Here is a 17,625-nt window from a genome sequence, read left to right on the forward strand (position 1 = left end):
TCTTTATTGCTTGTGGTGGGGAGGTCGACCTTCAGAGCCAGTGTGATGGAAGCAGCACAGTGCTGCTTTCTAGAAAGGGGCTGCTGTGTGGCTTTGTTTTCACAAACTACTTTCTTTAGCACAGAAACCCCTTAGCCATCGGGCTTCAGCTTGGTGGGGGTTTCTTTGCTTTGTTACTGCGTGGCTTTTCTATCCTTTGTGTTTCCACGTGTGCTGCCATTAGAGAAGTCGCTGTTCTTCGTTGTGAGTTGTTTCTTGATTAGCTGTATATCAAGAGAAATTGAGATGGTTATTTTAATGTCTGATTTAAGCACTTTGTTCCACCCGTTGGTCCGTTGGCTCTGTGTTAGAGGCCTGCGCGCGGGATGGGTTACGGGCACGTGGCCTGGTGAGGGTGCCCGCCAGCGGCGCCGTCCAGGTTGCTACCTGCTGTGGGTCGCTTCCATGTGTCGACTGCGAAATGAATGTGTTCGTTTTGTTTGAGTTGATATTTTTGCTTACTTGAGTGTCCCCAGAGTTTGACTATGACACGTACGTTTCTCAGAAAGCTGTTCTGCCACTTGTTTGAAGCCTGGAGAGTTTCTGGGATTTTACTTTGGAGAATATCTCGACAAATTATACGGTCATTGGGCTGTTGTAGTCTTGCTACCATGTCTAGGGCATATCTTCCCAACATATCTTCTTGTTCCTTGTTGTGTTGTTTGGCTCCGTTGGTAACTGGGTTTTTGTCTACGTGGTTTCTCCCGGTTTGGGTCATCCGTGGTAATGACCTTGTTTCCTTTATCTTGCTAGTCACTACAAAATAACCAACGGTTTACTTCCTCCCGCTACAGCCTATTGAGCAACAGGGGCTACAGATAATTCAGGAGATGAAGGGTTTCCAGGTTGTGGGCTTGTTTCTGGCCCAGCTGGCTGGCCTGCCTCCTCTAGGAGTACGGGATTAAACTTTGAAATGAGTCACACAGTTTAGAACAGTAGCTCATCTGTTTGCTCCCGCTGTTGACTGAAGTCTCAAGAGTGTGTGACAGGAAGGAAAACGAGGGCTTTTAACTGATGGAATGCCTGTTCTCTCGCCTGGTAGCCAGGAGCCTGTGTGGCTGGGCGGTTCTGATAAGCTGCCCATTAGAGGCGTTGCCCTGAGTTGAGAAGAAAGGTCAAGGCTCCCTCAATCCTCTCCACACCTTTCCGTGTGCTTCAAGGTTCACTTGGGGGAAGTCCGAGCCTTGGGTTCCCCTGGTCTGTCTTCTTCCCTCACTGGGGTGGCAACTGATTTGCCTTTTTGGGAAAAGAGGTCTTTATTCTTGTGAAGATTCCTAGGTACTCATGATTGTTTTCTGTTAAATAAGATACTGAAAAAGTTCTTAAATATGACTTTTGTTTACATGTGGGAAATATTGTTTCTGTAGAAACACATTCAAGTTTTTAATTGGTTAGGGGAAAATCATTCCATAGGAAAAAAGCCATTTTTCTTTTTCAAAAAGTGCTTTATTGACATATAGTTCACATACCATACAATTCACCCATTCAAAGCATATGTATCGGTTGGTATATTCGCAGGTATGGGCAACCGTCATCCCATAGTCCTTTGTAAAAATAGCTACCTTTTAAAAAAATGTCTTATTCACTTTTGAGAGACTGCAAGCAGGGCGGGGGGGGGGGGGGCGCGGCGCAGGGAGAGAGGGACAGAGGATCCGAAGCGGGCTCTCTGCCGACAGCAGTGTGCCTAATGTGGGGCTTGAACTCATGAACTGTGAGATCATGACTTGAGCTGAAGTCAGATGCTCAACTGACTGAGCCACCCAGGTGCCCCTCCCACAGCCAATTTTAGAACATTTTCCATCATCTTGGAAGGAAACGCTGGCCCCTTCAGCCCTAGGCACTCATGGATCTACTTTCTGTCTATAAATTTCCTGGTTCTGGACATTTTGTATGAATGGAATCACATAATATGTGACTGGTTTCTTTCACCTAGCATAATGTTTTTTTTTCAAATGTTTATTTTTGAGAGAGAGAGTGAGAGCCAGGGAGGGGCAGAGAGAGAGGGAGACACAGAATCCAAAGCAGACTCCAGGCTCCGAGTCGTCAGCACAGAGCCCAGTGCGGGGCTCGAACTCATGAACTGCTAGATTATGGCCTGAGCTGAAGTCGGACGCTCAACCAACTGAACTACCCACGCACCCTTCACTGAGCATAATGTGTTTAAGATTCATGTATGTCATAGCAGGTGTCAATACTTCATTCGTTTTTAAAAACATTGTGAGGGGCGCCTGGCTGGCTCAGTTGGAAGAGCGGGCAACTCTTGACCTCGGGGTTGTGAGTTTGAGCCCCATGTTGGACGGAGAAATTGAAGAAGCTTTAAAAAGATAAAACATTGTGGTGAAGTATACACAGCGTGAAATTTACTCCTTTTAACCATTTTCAAGTGTGCAGGTCGGTGGAATTAAGGATGCTTGCACTGTCGTGCAGCCGTCGCCACTATCCATCCCAGGAACACTTTCGTCTTCCTGGTCTGAAACTCTGTCCCCGGGTTACACATCCAGTTCTTCATCCCCACCCCCCCCCCCCCCCCCCCCGCCCAACACTGTCCTTTGAAATTCAACTAGCTCAATCTGTTTTTAGTCATTTTGTATGTATTTCGTGGAATGTGGTATATCCCTTTGATATTCAGCCCTGCCGACATCTTGATTTTAGCCACATAAGACCTATTTCCTGGCATCTGAACTCCAGAACTGTAAGATAAGTTTGTGTTGTTTTAAGCCATGAAGTGTGTGGTCGTATGTTACGGCAGCCACAGGAAACAAAGACCTTTGTTTTATGCAAGTTTGTACAGATTCATCCTGATGTAAGGCTCTTGGGATTGTGTGGCTGGCACAGCACCTACTATGTGCTTAGCATGACACCTGGTGCTCCCCCACTCTGTTTGGTCTCCCCATCTATGAATGGGCGGCAGGATCAGCATCCACCCTGCCGGACTGCAGGGAGAGTGAACTGAGCTCACCTGTTGAACACTGCAGCCCAAGAAGCGCTCTCTCTCTCTCTCTCTCTTTTTTTTAAGTGTATTTATTTTGAGAGAGAAAGCACGTGGGGAAGGGGTAGAGAGAAGGAGAAAGAGAATCTCCAGCAGGCTCCACACTGTCAACATGGAACCCAGTGTGGGGCTTGAACTCACAAACTATGAGATCATGACCTGAGCCAAAATCAAGAGTCAGACACTTCACCAACTGAGCCACCCAGGTGCCCCATGGAGCTCTTAAAATGACTAAAGAAAGTGCAAGTCTTTTCCAGAGGGGTGAGTCTGAGGCTCAGAGAGATTTAGCGAGGTGCCCAAGACCACACAGCTGCCACAGTAAGCGGCAGAACTGGGATTTGAAGCCCTGGCTCTGAAGCCAGTGGTCTTTCTTGCAGCATGATGCCTTCTCCCGGGACTGTCTCTTAGGGGGCCTACGGTCTCATTAGTCAGGGAGCCACGCCTAACCCACTAGACCTAGTAGGACAGTGAACATGACAGGAGGGAATTGGAGAAGAGACACTCAGTGGGACAAGAGTGCTGTTGGTTATTGTCATCTTCAGAGAAGCTTTATTGAGCACTGACCATTGGGGGTCACTAGCCTTGAGTATTGAAGAGAGATATTCCCCCTGCCTTCAAGGAGCTAGCATGGAAGATGGGGAAAGCTTCTTGAGGAGGTTGGGCTTTGAACTTGGTCTGAAACCGTAAGGAGGTAGTTTTTAGCAGAGTAAGGAGTTTCCAGATGGGGAGAACACGATTAAGTGGATGTGTGACCAGCTGGATGGGTTGGTACTAGGTTTAGCCGCTTCTAACGGAAAACCCCAGAGTAACAATGACTTAACACAGAGATTTATTTCCCTTTTGTGTAAAGGGACACAAAGGTGGACAGGCTGGGCAGGTGTGGCAGCTCCGTGGGCTTGATGGGGATGCGGGTTCCTTGCAGCTAACTACTCTGCCAGTCCTAGGACGTGATCCAAGAAACCGCTGAAGCTCTGGCTGTATGTGCCTGGCGAGATCCCGGCAAGAAAAGCGGAAACAACACTAGACATTTCAACATAGAGAATTTAATATAGGGAATTGGGAATCGGCTGAACAGGTATCGGAGAACGCAAAAAGCAAAAATGGGACCCAGTGGCACACAGAACCGCAGGAAGCAGCCCCTTCCCTGGGCTGAGGGACAGAAGGAAGAGGTTGAGGTTACGAGACCCTGGGGCTGGAACCCCCAGCCCCCGTGGAGAGGGCGCTGCTGGGCTGCTACTGGATCTGAGAACTTGCAGGGCCCCCCTGCCCGGAGCCGGGGCCCAGGCCTGCGAGCTGGTACCCTGGGTGATGCCGGTGTTGGCGAAAGCAGCGGGGCTTCCGCTGTTGCTCCCGCCGCGCTCGGAGAAGAAGAGCCGGCAGACGCAACATCTCCCTCCTCCTGCCTTCCTGCCTCCCTGCAGGACCCCCGCTGGCCGGACCTAACTGGGAGCAGCTGGCAAAGGAGATTTGTAACCGGTGGAGCCCCAGCCCGGCACCACAATGGAGAACTGCAGGGTGGATATGGACTCAGAGGCCAGAGCTTAGTCACCACTTGACACGCCACCGTCTCCCGTGTCAGACGGCAGGAGAAAGGACGGGGAGAAAGGGGCAAGGCCCGTGCGTGTGTTTTAAGTTGACCTCCACAAGTCGCACAAACACCTCCTCTCATGCTGTATTTGTCAGCACCCGGTCGCATGGGCACACGTACCTGTAAAGGCAGCTGGTAAATGCGGTCTTCGTGGCGGGCGCGTTGCTGCCTGCCTAAAATCTGGCTTTGCTTACCGAGGAAAGGGAGGAGAATGCCACAGCTGAAATTCCGAAATTGCTAGTTAACGTCAATCTGCCAACACGAACCCCCAGATGAAAATTTCTCCCCGTTCTCTTTCCGCCCCACACGGCCTCCTGGTCCGTATCTTGTAGCTCTTGGCGGCCCCGGTCATTGTGTGCTCGTGATACCTGTGTAATTGTGCACATGACGGTGTAAATTAGGTTTGTGTTCTGCCTCACTTGGGGAGCGTAGCTTGACTGGGCTTTTTATGGATGGAGCAGGGAGAGAGCTGGGGACTCCTGTGACCAGGAGATATCCTTCTAGAAACTGTGGTTCGGTCTGCTGGTCACTTTTCCTCCCAGAGTTGCACCTACTGCCACGAGATACCGCAGCCTCTGCGAGGCAGGTGTGGACGTTGCTGCAGCATGTAGCCTCCCGCACTGCCCTGTGACTTTGAATTCGGACAGTTTTATGTCTGCTTCCTTCGCCAGAGAGGATGTTTCTTGAGGGCGAGGCCCAGAACACAGTCGAGGTTTATGTTACCCTGGCTCCCGGCAGAGGGCTGTATTTACGGAATGGCTCCTTAAGATTTGCCAGGTGGATAAAACTAGGGCCGAGGGACTCTGAAGTCTGCTGCAGATGGGTTGCTTCTTGTATTTCGTATGCCTTCATTGAGCTCGATTCCTCCGTTCGCTAACCTTCTGCTTCTGTACCTGATCATGTCCAACCTGGGCAGGTGCGTTGTCCCAAAGGCAGTTCCTTTCCTGTTTTAAATGACCCCTGTGACTTGTTTCTTGTCTCTCTCATAGAGTGCAAGCTTCAGGGTACTGAGATGTCCCATTTCCACTGAGTGCTCCAAGGACCAGTTACGTTGCGAATCAAAAAAAAAAAATTTTTTTTTTAATGTTTATTTTTGTGAGAGAGAGAGAGAGAGACAGAGAGAGAAGGAGACACAGAATCGGAAGCAGGCTCCAGGCTCCAAGCTGTCAGCACAGAGCCCGATGCGGGGCTGGAACTCACAAACTGTGAGATCATGACCTGAGCCGGAGTCAAGAGTTAGACACTCAACCGACTGACACCCCCGGGGTACCCCCAGTTGAGGGATTTTTAAGAACATGAAACTACATGTACTTCCAGTGGAAGGTCCTGGGGGAGGTGGTTTAAGTATTGCCCCGAGATTTTAACCTGCTCGTTGTGGGAATATAATGGAAATTTCGGATCATGGAAGAACATGGGCCTGAGAGAACATCTGGGATTTCCTCTATTCCCAGTGCTGCAGGGGGTTCTCTTCCATCCAGGTCATTCCCTAGAGGCACCGACCGTGTGCAGGCGCACACATGCAGTTTAGACAAAATTACCCCCCCACCCCCCCAGCGCTAATCTAAGAAGAATACGTTGGGAATTTGCCTGTTTTTAATATGACTGAATTGGTCTAAAAACCGTGGAGCCTGTCATTGGTATCGCGTGTATCCTAAGAGCTGATGGAGACTTCGATGAGAACCGTTCCCGTGGGACCCCGATTTCTCATCCATAGTTGCCCAAGAAGGTTTAGCTGACCTTGAAAATACTGATGCTTACTGTCCTCTTACTTCCAACAGAGGTGGCCTCAGTAACATGCTGTTCCAGTGCTCCTTACCTGACACCGTGGCCACCATTGGTGACGAGCCTCGGAAAGTGCTCCTGCGGCTGTACGGGGCGATTTTAAAGATGGTGAGTTTGTCGGCTGTGTGGGGTCGGGAGGGCCCTGTGAACAGTTTTCATCCTCTCTCTTGAATTACCTGGAAAGAGATTTTAAATACTTGAATGGTATTATTAAAACTGTTTTTTACATACTGCTTTTATTTTAATTCGGCTGCACAACTGGGTTTTTTGCTTATATCCTGTTATGTTCTGAATTCCTGTTTTTGCTTATAATTCATTAGTATGCTAGTACAAATATTCTCAGCTTCATATCCAGAAGAAATATGATGTTGGTTAAATCTTTAGTAGTGGTTATGATGCTTGGATTTTCCACACATTGAAATTTTTAGCTGAGACCTGGGTTGTAAAATTCTAATGTGGAAAAGGTATTGTTTTAAATTACATATCCAAAAGGTTTTACGGGTACAAGGGAGTTCCAGTGGACAAAGTATGATCTCAGTGGAGCTCTATTTATTAACTACCTCCCATCGAGATTTTTTTGAAATTTTGAATTGGTTAGACTCATAATCTTCCTAAATTTTTATATTACTAAATTGAATCTAACTTTCAATTAAAGTGCTTTATTTTTTGAATCGTCTTAACCGATTATAGGAGACGCCAAATGTCTGGCTTTTTTTTTTTTTTTTTTTTTTTTACTATTTATACTCTGAATTTACCATTTTACTGACCATACACACAGATGTTCATTTGCTATATTTCTGTGGTAGAATTTTGATATCCATTTAAATTTTCTTTGAAAGGGCCTATTTTGATCATCATAAAACAGGGAATAATTTTCTCATTGTTTTAAGAGACTAGTCTCAATTCAATCTGATAAGCAGATTATGTCCATGCCTACAATAATTTGGTTGTAACGTTCAGAAATATTATAGTTAAAATCGGTACTCTGTGTCACAACGTGACCGAGCCTTTTCGTTGGATAGTTTTTCCTCGGCGTTTCCAAGCTGTGCAGTGCTGAGGATCTGACAGTTGGAAGCCAGATGATATGTTCAAGTTGTGTGTGTTCACCCAAGGAGATCTGAGGCCTCTTTGTGATGGAGCACACAGCTGCCCCCGGCCCCTTACTGACAGTACACAGGCAGCAGGGTTCTAATGTTGACCACCCAGCTGAGTTTTTCATTTCATCAAGTTGTACTTTCAAAGCACAGTTTTTGAAAAACCCAGTTGATGTCCTTTTGGTACTTTTGTTTTTTTGTTTTTTCTTAATTTTTGTTTATTTTTGAGAGAGAGAGAGCATGAGCGGGGAGGGGCAGAGAGAAAGGGAGACATAGAATCCGAAGCAGGCTCCAGGCTCCGAGCTGTCAGCACAGAGCCCAACGTGGGGCTTAAACTCACAAGCCACAAGATCATGACCTGAGCCGAAGTCAGATGTTCAACCGACTGAGCCACCCAGGTTCCCCCCTTTTGGTACTTTTAAAGAAATCAGTCTGTAGCCATTTTTTCTTTGGGGGACTTTCACATTTTCTAACCATTATGTCCCATTTCTGTTTATTTGTGTGCTTCCATTTAAGCTGCACTTTTTTTTTTAATTTTTTTTTAACGTTTTATTTATTTTTGAGACAGAGACAGAGCATGAACGGGGGAGGGGCAGAGAGAGAGGGAGACACAGAATCGGAAGCAGGCTCCAGGCTCTGAGCCATCAGCCCAGAGCCCGACGCGGGGCTCGAACTCACGGACCGCGAGATCGTGACCTGAGCCGAAGTCGGACGCCCAACCGACTGAGCCACCCAGGCGCCCCAAGCTGCACTTTTAAAATACTTTAAAATATATATATATATATAATATATATATATATATATTTTACATGTATATATATATATTTTACATGTATATATATATATATATTTTTTTAAATGTTTGCTTTGAGAGAGAGAGAAGAAGTGGGTGAGGGGCAGAGAGAGAGAGAGAGAGGGAAAGAGAGCATCCCAAGCAGGCTCCACACTAACAGCATGACTGTTCACGGCTTGATCCCATGAGCTGTGAGATCATGACCTGAGCCGAAATCAAGAGTTGGATGCTTAACTGACTGAGCCACCCAGGTGCCCCTAAAATACTTTCGTAACCAGCTGCTGGAATTGTGTATGATACAGGCTATTGTTTAAATCTGCTTTATGAGGCTTTTATTTGTATTTATAACTTAAATAAGGGTGTTTTAAACGTGTGCGATGCACTCTTCCAGGTGCTGGGCTAAGCCAGTTGCCAGGCTCTGTGCTCTGTCTGGAGCCGCAGTTCGGTGACGGGGGCGAGGGAAGTGCTCGGGATCTGTGCCGTTTAGGTTGCTGGTCACTGGTCGCACGTGGCTACCAAACATGTGAAAATGTGGCAAGTGTGACCAAGGCTTGGAATTTTAAATTTTAATTAATTGAAATTACAGTGGTCACGCCTAGCTGTGGCTACCATGTTGGACAGCGCAGCTCTAGAATGTGCTGTTATCTGATGGGTAACTTAGTAGAAGCCACCGACAGCACAGCCTGGAACTGAGCAGTTGTCTCTTCCCCCTAATAAAGATTCACTATCAGTAGTTAATATTTTGTCCTGTTTGAAATTTTGGCAGTGTAGAATTACTGCCTTACAGTACTTAAATGCAATAGAAATGTCTGGAAATAGATATATTTTTTTAATGTTTGTTTATTTTTGAGAGAGAGCGAGAGAGAGCAGGTGAGCAGGGGAAGGGCAGAGAGAGAGAGAGTGGGACAGAGGACCCGAAGCAGGCCCCAGGTTCCGAGCTGTTCGCACAGAGCCCTAGGCGAGGCTCAAACCCACCAACTGTGAGATCATAATCTGAGCTGAAGTCGGGCACCCAACCAACAGAGCCACCCAGGCACCCCTGGAAATAGAATTTGTTTTAACAGTTCTATTTTCCTATTCATTTTTACAAAAACAAATAAAAAACCTCTTAGGTGACTCAAAATAAATAGAATAAAGCTACTCAAAGTGGAATTAATCCTTACCAAACTAACAGAATGGAGTATGTTTTGCATATAATTCTAATTTCTGGGGAACACCCTACGTTTAGCTTCTTAATGATGCTTATCAGCAAATGCCAGTTGCCGTTCCTGAAGGTGCATCCGCCATGCAGGGCAGAAGCTGTACCTGGAGGTGAGCAGCTTACTGACTGGACAGCAAACGTGTGTTTACAGTCTCACGATTGACTTATTAGACAGTAATCTCATTTTTGTTGGAAAAAACGCTGTTCCTTTGCATTATAGGAGAGAACCCATTTTCAGCATAAATACTCGTTTGGTTGAGTCCTTACTTCAGGGACACTTTTTTGGTTGAAGTTCAAGCTTACTAAAAATATGAAACCTACAGCCTCAAATATAAATATTTTTGGTTCCCGAAACCCAGGTTTTGGCGGGGGCACTGGTTGCCAGTGGAATTTTAGACATTAATGGCCACTGTTAAAGCGTTGGTCATTTGAATACCTTGACAACAGGGGGAACCAAATCCGGGGCTCTGAGAAACGACTGCCCAAGAGAGAAGGGGGTAGGGACAGAGCTCGAGCCCGGGGGACACGAACCAGGCAGCAGGTGCTGGGTCCCGGGGCCGCAGAAGCTGAGCTGTCACCACGCTGTGCCAGGGACTTCACCACAAACTTAAATACCTTTTCCAGTATTTTCAGCTCAGATGTGAAGTACCTCTATTTATTTTGTTGCTGGGGCGTGGGTTCAGTCCTATCGCCGATCAGCTTTTCGGAAAGAACCTGGCCCTGTCGTGGAAGGACAGTTAGGTAGAGTCTACCAGGAGGTTCCCGTTCCCACCCCGACAAAGCAGTTGCCAGCGTTGACAGTGATGTGTCAGGATTTGCATCGATGAAGAGACGTGGCTGAGCAAATCTCGAGCCCGCCTGAATAACAAATGCCATTCCTCTCATAAATGTAGCGATTAAAGACAGAAATGTCATACAACTCAAATGTCACGCTCTCCCCGTCTGTACTCTGCCTGCGGGGAGAGCACACGCGTGCCTGTGCGTGGACGTGCAGTGTGCAAAAAATCCGGGACCCCCGAGGTCGGCCGTAAACACAGTTGCGGCATCCTTGGAGGTGGGTTGGAATAAGCTCCTTCCTTCCGCATCGTTCACTGACAGCCACAGGTGATGATGGTCCCGTGTGTTTTCTCAGACTGTCCTTTTTTGTTTAATGAAACCCTGGGCCAGGTGAGTTGAGTGTGTCCCTTCCTTCCCTTTCTCCTTCTCCTTTTACACTTTTGAGTTTTTTTACCTCTGAGAATCAAGTATTAAGTAGAAGTATTTCTTTGATTTACACTTACTATTATTTGCAAGTGACCCGGCTTAAAATAATTTGGTGTTGCTCAGCTTTTCCATTTTTCTTCATCTTGGGGCTGCAGAACGTCTAAGATCCTAGCAGCGCCACGACTGCTCTTTGGTGCAGCTCATGGGGGTTCAGGCGGCACAAAGCCTACAGTTTCCGTCCCCAGACATCGTTCTCCCCCAGCCCCTGTTTCTGTAACGTAGACACTGTGAGCATAAAAGTATCGGTCTGGTCTTAAAACAGCACCTGTCAATGTAATCGATATAATTCAGGGTCTGTTTCGCACGGCCTAGCTTTCACTTCAGTGGGGCGGTCTCCTCAGTGGCACAGACGGTGAAAACCGGATTCCAGTGTAAAATTACCCCGAAGCAAAGTGGGATAGTTTAACAGAAGCTGGGCAGGAGTACCAGTTCAGCCGCTGCCATTGTGGGAAGAGACGTAACTGCTAGAAGGAGCTTGAAACGATGACACAGGCTATAAATGTAACTTGGTTTTTTTCCTTTCTGACACTGGGAAGGAACATGAGCCCTGCAACGTCCAGCAGCGGCCTTTTCAAAGCAGCAAGTTTGGCTGATTACAAATAACCCGTTTGCTTATTTATCATGAATTGTGGAAGACACAAATGTCAGTACGTATTGTTCATTCAGTGTCACCTGTACCAGTGGGCAGAAGTCTCAGGGGACTGCTTTGTCCCTTCCTCGGTCAGAACAGCGACTCTGCGTGGAGCCAGTTCCTTCTGTGCGTGAATGGAGAGATTTGGCCTCACCGTTTTGAACGGTCTCACAGGCACGAACGTCTGGGATACACATCAAAGCTCTCTCGAGCGTTGTCTGGGAAAATGTTTTTGTGTGTTCTTTGAGTGAGGGAAGGCTAATATTAATGCTTGTTTGAGGACTAACCGTAATAAAATGAAAGGCACCAAGGCACAACGCAGATATGTGTTAATGACTCAAAAGAGTGCAATCTGGGACACGGTCTGCTTTAAAACCAGAAAGCAGAAGGTCGTCTTCCCTTAATGCCAGTTTAAATAGAAATTAAACCACAATAGAATATGGGAAACACCCGACACGGGAACAGCCCATAGATCGTTCACAGTCAACTATTGGCCACTGAGAAATTGCTCGCAAACAGTTCTCCCCGGAACGAGGGTTGCGTCGTGCAAAGACCGTGCGACTCACGTTCCCTCACGAAGAGCCCTGCTTGGTCCCAAGAGACTGTGAGAGCACGTGTCGCCAGTAACCAGACACTGGGAACTCTGTGTATTTTTTTCTCATTATATGAGGATTATCGTGAGTTTGACTTGTTTTTACCCTGCTTCTGAAAAACCGCCTCGTACTTTGTGGTGTGATCTGACTTCTCCCTAAGGTGGTGAGACTTGCCTCTCCAAAGTGAATTTTTCCAGTAGTGTGTGTGCCCATTTGGTCTCACCGAGTATTTCTTCAGTTAATGCTCGAGGGACGGTTGCCAGATCACCCTCTGTAGCCCCTTCCATACCTGCTTTGGTGCCTTCTTTTGATAACTAAAGAAATCACGGACTACTGTGTCTAATTTTGACATATGCAACATGTCTTTGTCTTGCTGGTCTTAAATGTGTGGGATTTATAGCACGAAGCCAGTCCGGGTTTCTGGTCCCTGGAGCGACGGTGTGAGCGCAGCACACCCACCTGGGGAAGGCATGTGCGCGCTGGGTGGCTTGAAGGGCACGCGGGGGGGATGTACCACTTTAGCTGTCTGTGCCTATGTGTTCTCTGCCGCAGGCTGCCCATGCGATCGTGCCTGGAGCAGTCTGCTTTCCAGGTGACAGACCCGATTCACGGTATAGTATGAGTCCTCCGAAAGTTGGAGCATTCTCTACAGCTTTAATTTCTTTCTTTTAGTTCTTGGGTTCAAGAAATGCCTTTTAAAAAGAAAATTGTAATGCTTTTGTTAAGTAGCACCAGCTACAGATTGTGCTGGGCTTAGAACAGTGCAGTGATGAAGATTTCAGAATGTTACGTATGGGCTCTATGGCCTTTGTTTCTTGGGGGGGGCGGGAGGGGGAGCTTGTTTTTGTTTTGTCCCAGGCAAATCCAATTCCTCTCTTCTGTTTCCTCAGTAGAAAACGGTTGGGTGATTGTAGACATTCATGGGCCTCGACTTGGAAACTCACTTCAAGTATTTAGCTGCTTCCTCCTTCATACTGCTCTGTTGGAAACGCCTTGCTCTGTTGATATTCTGGTCGGAGTTAGAAACAGACTTTCTTCTTTGTCCTTATCAGGCAGTGCCCTCCCCTCCCCCACACCTTTATGGGGCGGGGGTGGGGGTGGGGGGGGGATCAGCAGTAGCTCTGGGCCCTTGGGAGGCGCCTGCAGGCTGGGGAAGCGAGGGCGCTGTTCCCGGAAGCGGAAGCATGTGGATTACACGTCAGCGCTTGGGGTGCTTATGCCTAATGCACTTGGAAGCCTGGGGGGTCTGGGGGCAGCAGGTTACCCTGGATCGGACGTAAGTTTTGAGGAGGTCCTGGGAAGAGCCTGCCTTCCGCGGTCTTCCCCTTGCCTGTCCTCTGGTTTGTGCCTTCCGAGAGCCTCTTTCTTAGAGGGTCTGGTCTCCAACTGACATGCGTCAAGTCGTCCGGTCCCATTTTACAAAGTCAGAAGATGGAATTCTTTTGGAGTGTTTCTCAGGGCAATTGAAGGTGCGCTAGAGAAGACCCCAAAATGCTAAATATCGTTTGTCTCTTTAGGTTCTCGTAATTCGTATGTGCTCAGCAGGTAATCACATGGGCTATATTTTTTTTTTAAGATTTTATTCATTTATAGATATATTTAGAAATTTATTTAAAAACATATACATTTATATAAATTTATAAAACCATTTATAAGTATTATAAACATGTTTATTTTGAGAGATGGAGAGCACGAGCAGGGGAGGGGCAGAGAGAGAGAGGGAGAGAGAGAATCCCAGGCAGGCTCACGAACCACGAGATCATGACCTGAGTCAAAAGCCAAGAGTCAGATGCTTAACCGGCTGAGCCACCCGGGCGCTCCTGAATTATTCTTTCTCAGTCTCTCATTTACGGGTCCCAAAGTGTTATCAAAAGGCCACAACCAACGTACTCTTTTGTACAGAACCTTTAAAGGAGCCGGCTGAAAATAAATAAATAAAAATAAAAGAGTCAGCTGAGTGCTCTGTGTAGTTTTTTGTTTCGGTTTTTGGTGGAGAAGGGCTAGTAAGAAGAAGAGTTGTCCTCTGTGTTTCTATAAAACACTCTTTTTTGTATCTTTTTATTTCTGTGGCTACTTCCTCCTTATAACAGTATTTACGATTGATGATGATTTGATTTCTTAAATGGCATTTCCAGCTCATTATACTGTTGATGAGACGTCATTCATGTAGCTGATTCAGCACTTTTCCCAGGCTGTCCCCTGGCAACTAGCTTGTGCCGTGCTGGGCTTTTAAAGATACTTTTTCGGGGGTTAATGTTTGTTTATTTTTGAGAGAGTGAGTGCATGGGAGGGGCAGAGAAAGAGGGAGACACAGAATCCAAAGCAGGCTACAGGCTCTGAGATGTCAGCCCAGAGCCGGACGTGGGGCTTGAACCTACGAACCGTGAGATCGTGACCTTGAGCCGAAGTCAGACCCTTAACCAACTTGAGCTACCCAGGTGCCCCTAAAGATACTTTAAAGACAAATGTTTTAGTCTTAGAGATGACATTTAAATAGCTGGACGCCACTCCATGCCACTTTCTTTACACCACTTTGACTGATTTATTTACATGCATAGCCACACATACACAGACTTTAGGGAGAGCGAGGTATGCTTTGTTTCATTGCACAAATGGGGCTTTCTTAAAGTAGTTCAGTTGTAACACTAGCTCCCTCATCATTAGAGGAATCTGTTAGTAAGAACTGGCCAGATAAGAGTTGATTCTGCACAAACGCGTAGACACATCTAAAGAAATAAACCTTGTGGAGTATGGGGTAACTTTGTTTTTTATTTTTATATTTTTTTAAGTTTATTTTTTTTAAAGGTAACACATATGCTTTATTTTTTTTTTAATGTTTATTTATTTTTGAGACAGAGAGAGACCAAGTGGGGGAAGGGGCAGAGAGAGAGAGAGGGAGACACAGAATCCGAAGCAGGCTCCGGTCTCTGAGCTGTCAGCACAGAGCCCGACGCGGGGCTTGAACCTACAAACTGTGAGATCATGACCTGAGCCGAAGTCGGACGCTTAACCGACCGAGCCACCCAGGTGCCCCTAAGTTTATTTTTTATAAGAGGGTTTTATTCATTTTTGAGAGAGAGAGGGAACGCCTAGGGGAGGGGCAGAGGGGAACAGAGGATCCAAGACGGGCTCTACCCTGACAGCAGAGAGCTCAGTGCGGGACTTGAACTCCCAAACCGTGAGATCATGATCCGAGCTGAAGTCAGATGCTTACTTAACCAGCCGAGCCACCCAGGCACCCCTCGGGTAACTTTAAATAGAATGTTTTTGAATCCTAAAATTATTTAAGACAAAATTTAGTCAAGCGATATTTTCTCATCTCAGCCTCTAAAGTCTACTGACTTCCATTTTCTTTTCAAAGCATATGATAAAACATTTAAAAATCTAATAACTTATAGTATCAATGTTAATTGTTTTCCTATTTAGAAGTTCTTGGCCCATGAAAAATCTGACTCCGCTTTCAAAATCTTGATCTCTAAAACGAAATATAAACCATACCCCTGTTACTACTGCTACCCCCTTAGACAATTTTATTTCCTATATCACAGTCTAATGAATATGTGGATTATAATGAATCCTTTTATAGATTCTCTTGAAAAACAAGCCCAAAATAGGAAGAAAAGAGTGAGGAAGATGGGAAGCCAGTGGCGGTATATTTTAAATTATCTTCGGGTGTCTTTTGTTTTTTGTTTTTTTAAATGTCTTTATGTTCTACAGTTCACCCATTTAGAGTGTACCGTTTAATGGTTTTTACAATCTTAAACATATTTGATGCATTCTGACTTCTTAGGCCCTGAAATTTCTGTTTACTTAAAAAAAGGAGTTTTTATTATGGGGAATTTCAGATACATACAGAGTAGAGCAGAGGAGTATAATGAACCCCAGTGCCCAATACCCGCCTCCCCTCTGACCAGCCCTTTGTCTTCACCCTCGCTCCTTCGGTAAGGTTATTATGAGGCACACACAGACATTGTGTTACTACTTCCGTGAACGTTTCGGTCTCTGTCTACATAAGATGATTTAAAAAAAAAAATGACCATAATTGTGTTCACATCCATAGATTTTAGTAATTATTTGATATTAACCAGTGTTCAAATTTCTAATGTAAAAAATTGTAGTTTTCTTTTATATATTTTCATATAGTTTTTATTAACTTGCAAGTTGGCAGAAAATTTGGGGTCGTGTTAAATATTTATACGAGATATTTTAATATCTGCTTCAAATAAATGTGTGCCTCTGAAGTAGAATCCCACAGATGCCAAGATCTATTTTACTTCCCGTTTTCCTGCACAAAAAAAGTTCTCTGACCTCTTTTTTGGCAATGTGAGTCTGTCTCTCTGTGGCTTATCAGGAGGAGGCCTCTTCTCTCACTTTTTGTGAATATCTGATTGGTTTGAGACTTCCTGGTCTTTTTCTTACTCTTCTTGTTTGCAGGATTGAGGGAACCTGAACATTCTGTACTGAGGAAACAGAACAGAGGGTTGAATATGGCAGAAGTCCATCTTGCCTTCAGGATGGTGCTCTTATGGTATAAGTAATGCATTCATTTGGGGGTGGAATGGAGTGGGCAGGGGTGGGGAAATTATTAACGGAATTGATTTCCACTTAAGGGTACGAGTATTAAAAAGGAATGGCCGTGGGAACTAAGGCAATTTGTGACTTTGGAGGAAGTGACTCGCTTTGGAGAGCACCATTGGACAAGGGAAAGGGACTTCTGTTGGCTGTATAACCCATTAACTGTATCTCCCTAAGAAGATACAGTTTGAATAATAACAGTGTAGGAATAACTGTAGTCATTTAGAATTCTGTACAGGTCAAATCCCGTTACAACGGATTTCAGTAGGATATCCACATTCCATATTTGTCTTTTTGACAAAGTATCGATATACAGTATGTCACATTACGGTACTTTTTTTGTTCTTCACTTTCCTTGGAGAGAACAAGCCCGGGAATTAACGTCTGGGGGGCATTTGGCCCCATTCAGCATCCTGATTAACACTGTAGCCAGTTTCCCCGCTGCGCTGCTCCGATCAGGGACGCGAGCTTGCCCAGTGCCCGCCAGCTCCGGCCCAGAGGCCATGCCTTGAGCTTCACAGCGCGGGAGTGGCCTTCCATCACCCCAACGACAGTGCAGTGAGCGCCCCGATTGCTTGGTGCTTTGGGGGAAGACTAACAATAAATAAAAGATGGAGTCCCTATTCATTAGGAACTTGTAGGCCACTGGGGAGAGAGGAGACGCTAAAGTCGGAGTCTGAGGTAACGGTTCAGTAAGGGGAGTATTTTGGAATTAAGGAAGGAGGAAAGCTTTAACGGTTCCCAGTTACTCCTTCCTAGAGTCCGTCATACCATACGTCACGCTGTCGGCAAACATCTAAAAGTATTTCCGTAGCGTTTTCATTTTTGTAGCTTTGATCGTAACGGGATTTCACCTGCAGCATCTTTTCATCAGAGAAACGCAGATTACGCAAACGAAACTATATGTCCTCCATTTGTATTTTTCTGTACTTTGTACAAAATGAACTTAACTGGATGTTAAAGATGTTGCCGAATATGTATAAGTGCGAGGTTTTTGCAGATAGCTTCATGAACGTGGGTATTTGTTTACTTTTATATCGCATAAGCCAGCACGTGTACGGTTTGTGCAGAACACAC

The 17,625-nt window shown here is 45.9% G+C and overlaps 1 protein-coding gene across 12 annotated transcripts in view; it reads left to right on the plus strand.

The window, feature by feature from the left end:
- Positions 1–17,625, plus strand: part of CHKA (choline kinase alpha) — a 61,393-nt gene that overhangs the window by 18,990 nt on the left and 24,778 nt on the right. For all 12 annotated transcript variants that reach the window (XM_053899377.1, XM_053899379.1, XM_053899381.1 and 9 more), the window contains exon 2: positions 6,395–6,506. In XM_053899377.1, the coding sequence (XP_053755352.1) occupies positions 6,395–6,506 (112 nt within the window). The remainder of the gene's footprint in view (positions 1–6,394; positions 6,507–17,625) is intronic.

This window comes from Panthera pardus, unplaced genomic scaffold (genome assembly GCF_024362965.1).
Source record: "Panthera pardus isolate Hobbes unplaced genomic scaffold, ASM2436296v1 HiC_scaffold_12, whole genome shotgun sequence".
NCBI classification, from domain to species: domain Eukaryota; kingdom Metazoa; phylum Chordata; class Mammalia; order Carnivora; family Felidae; genus Panthera; species Panthera pardus.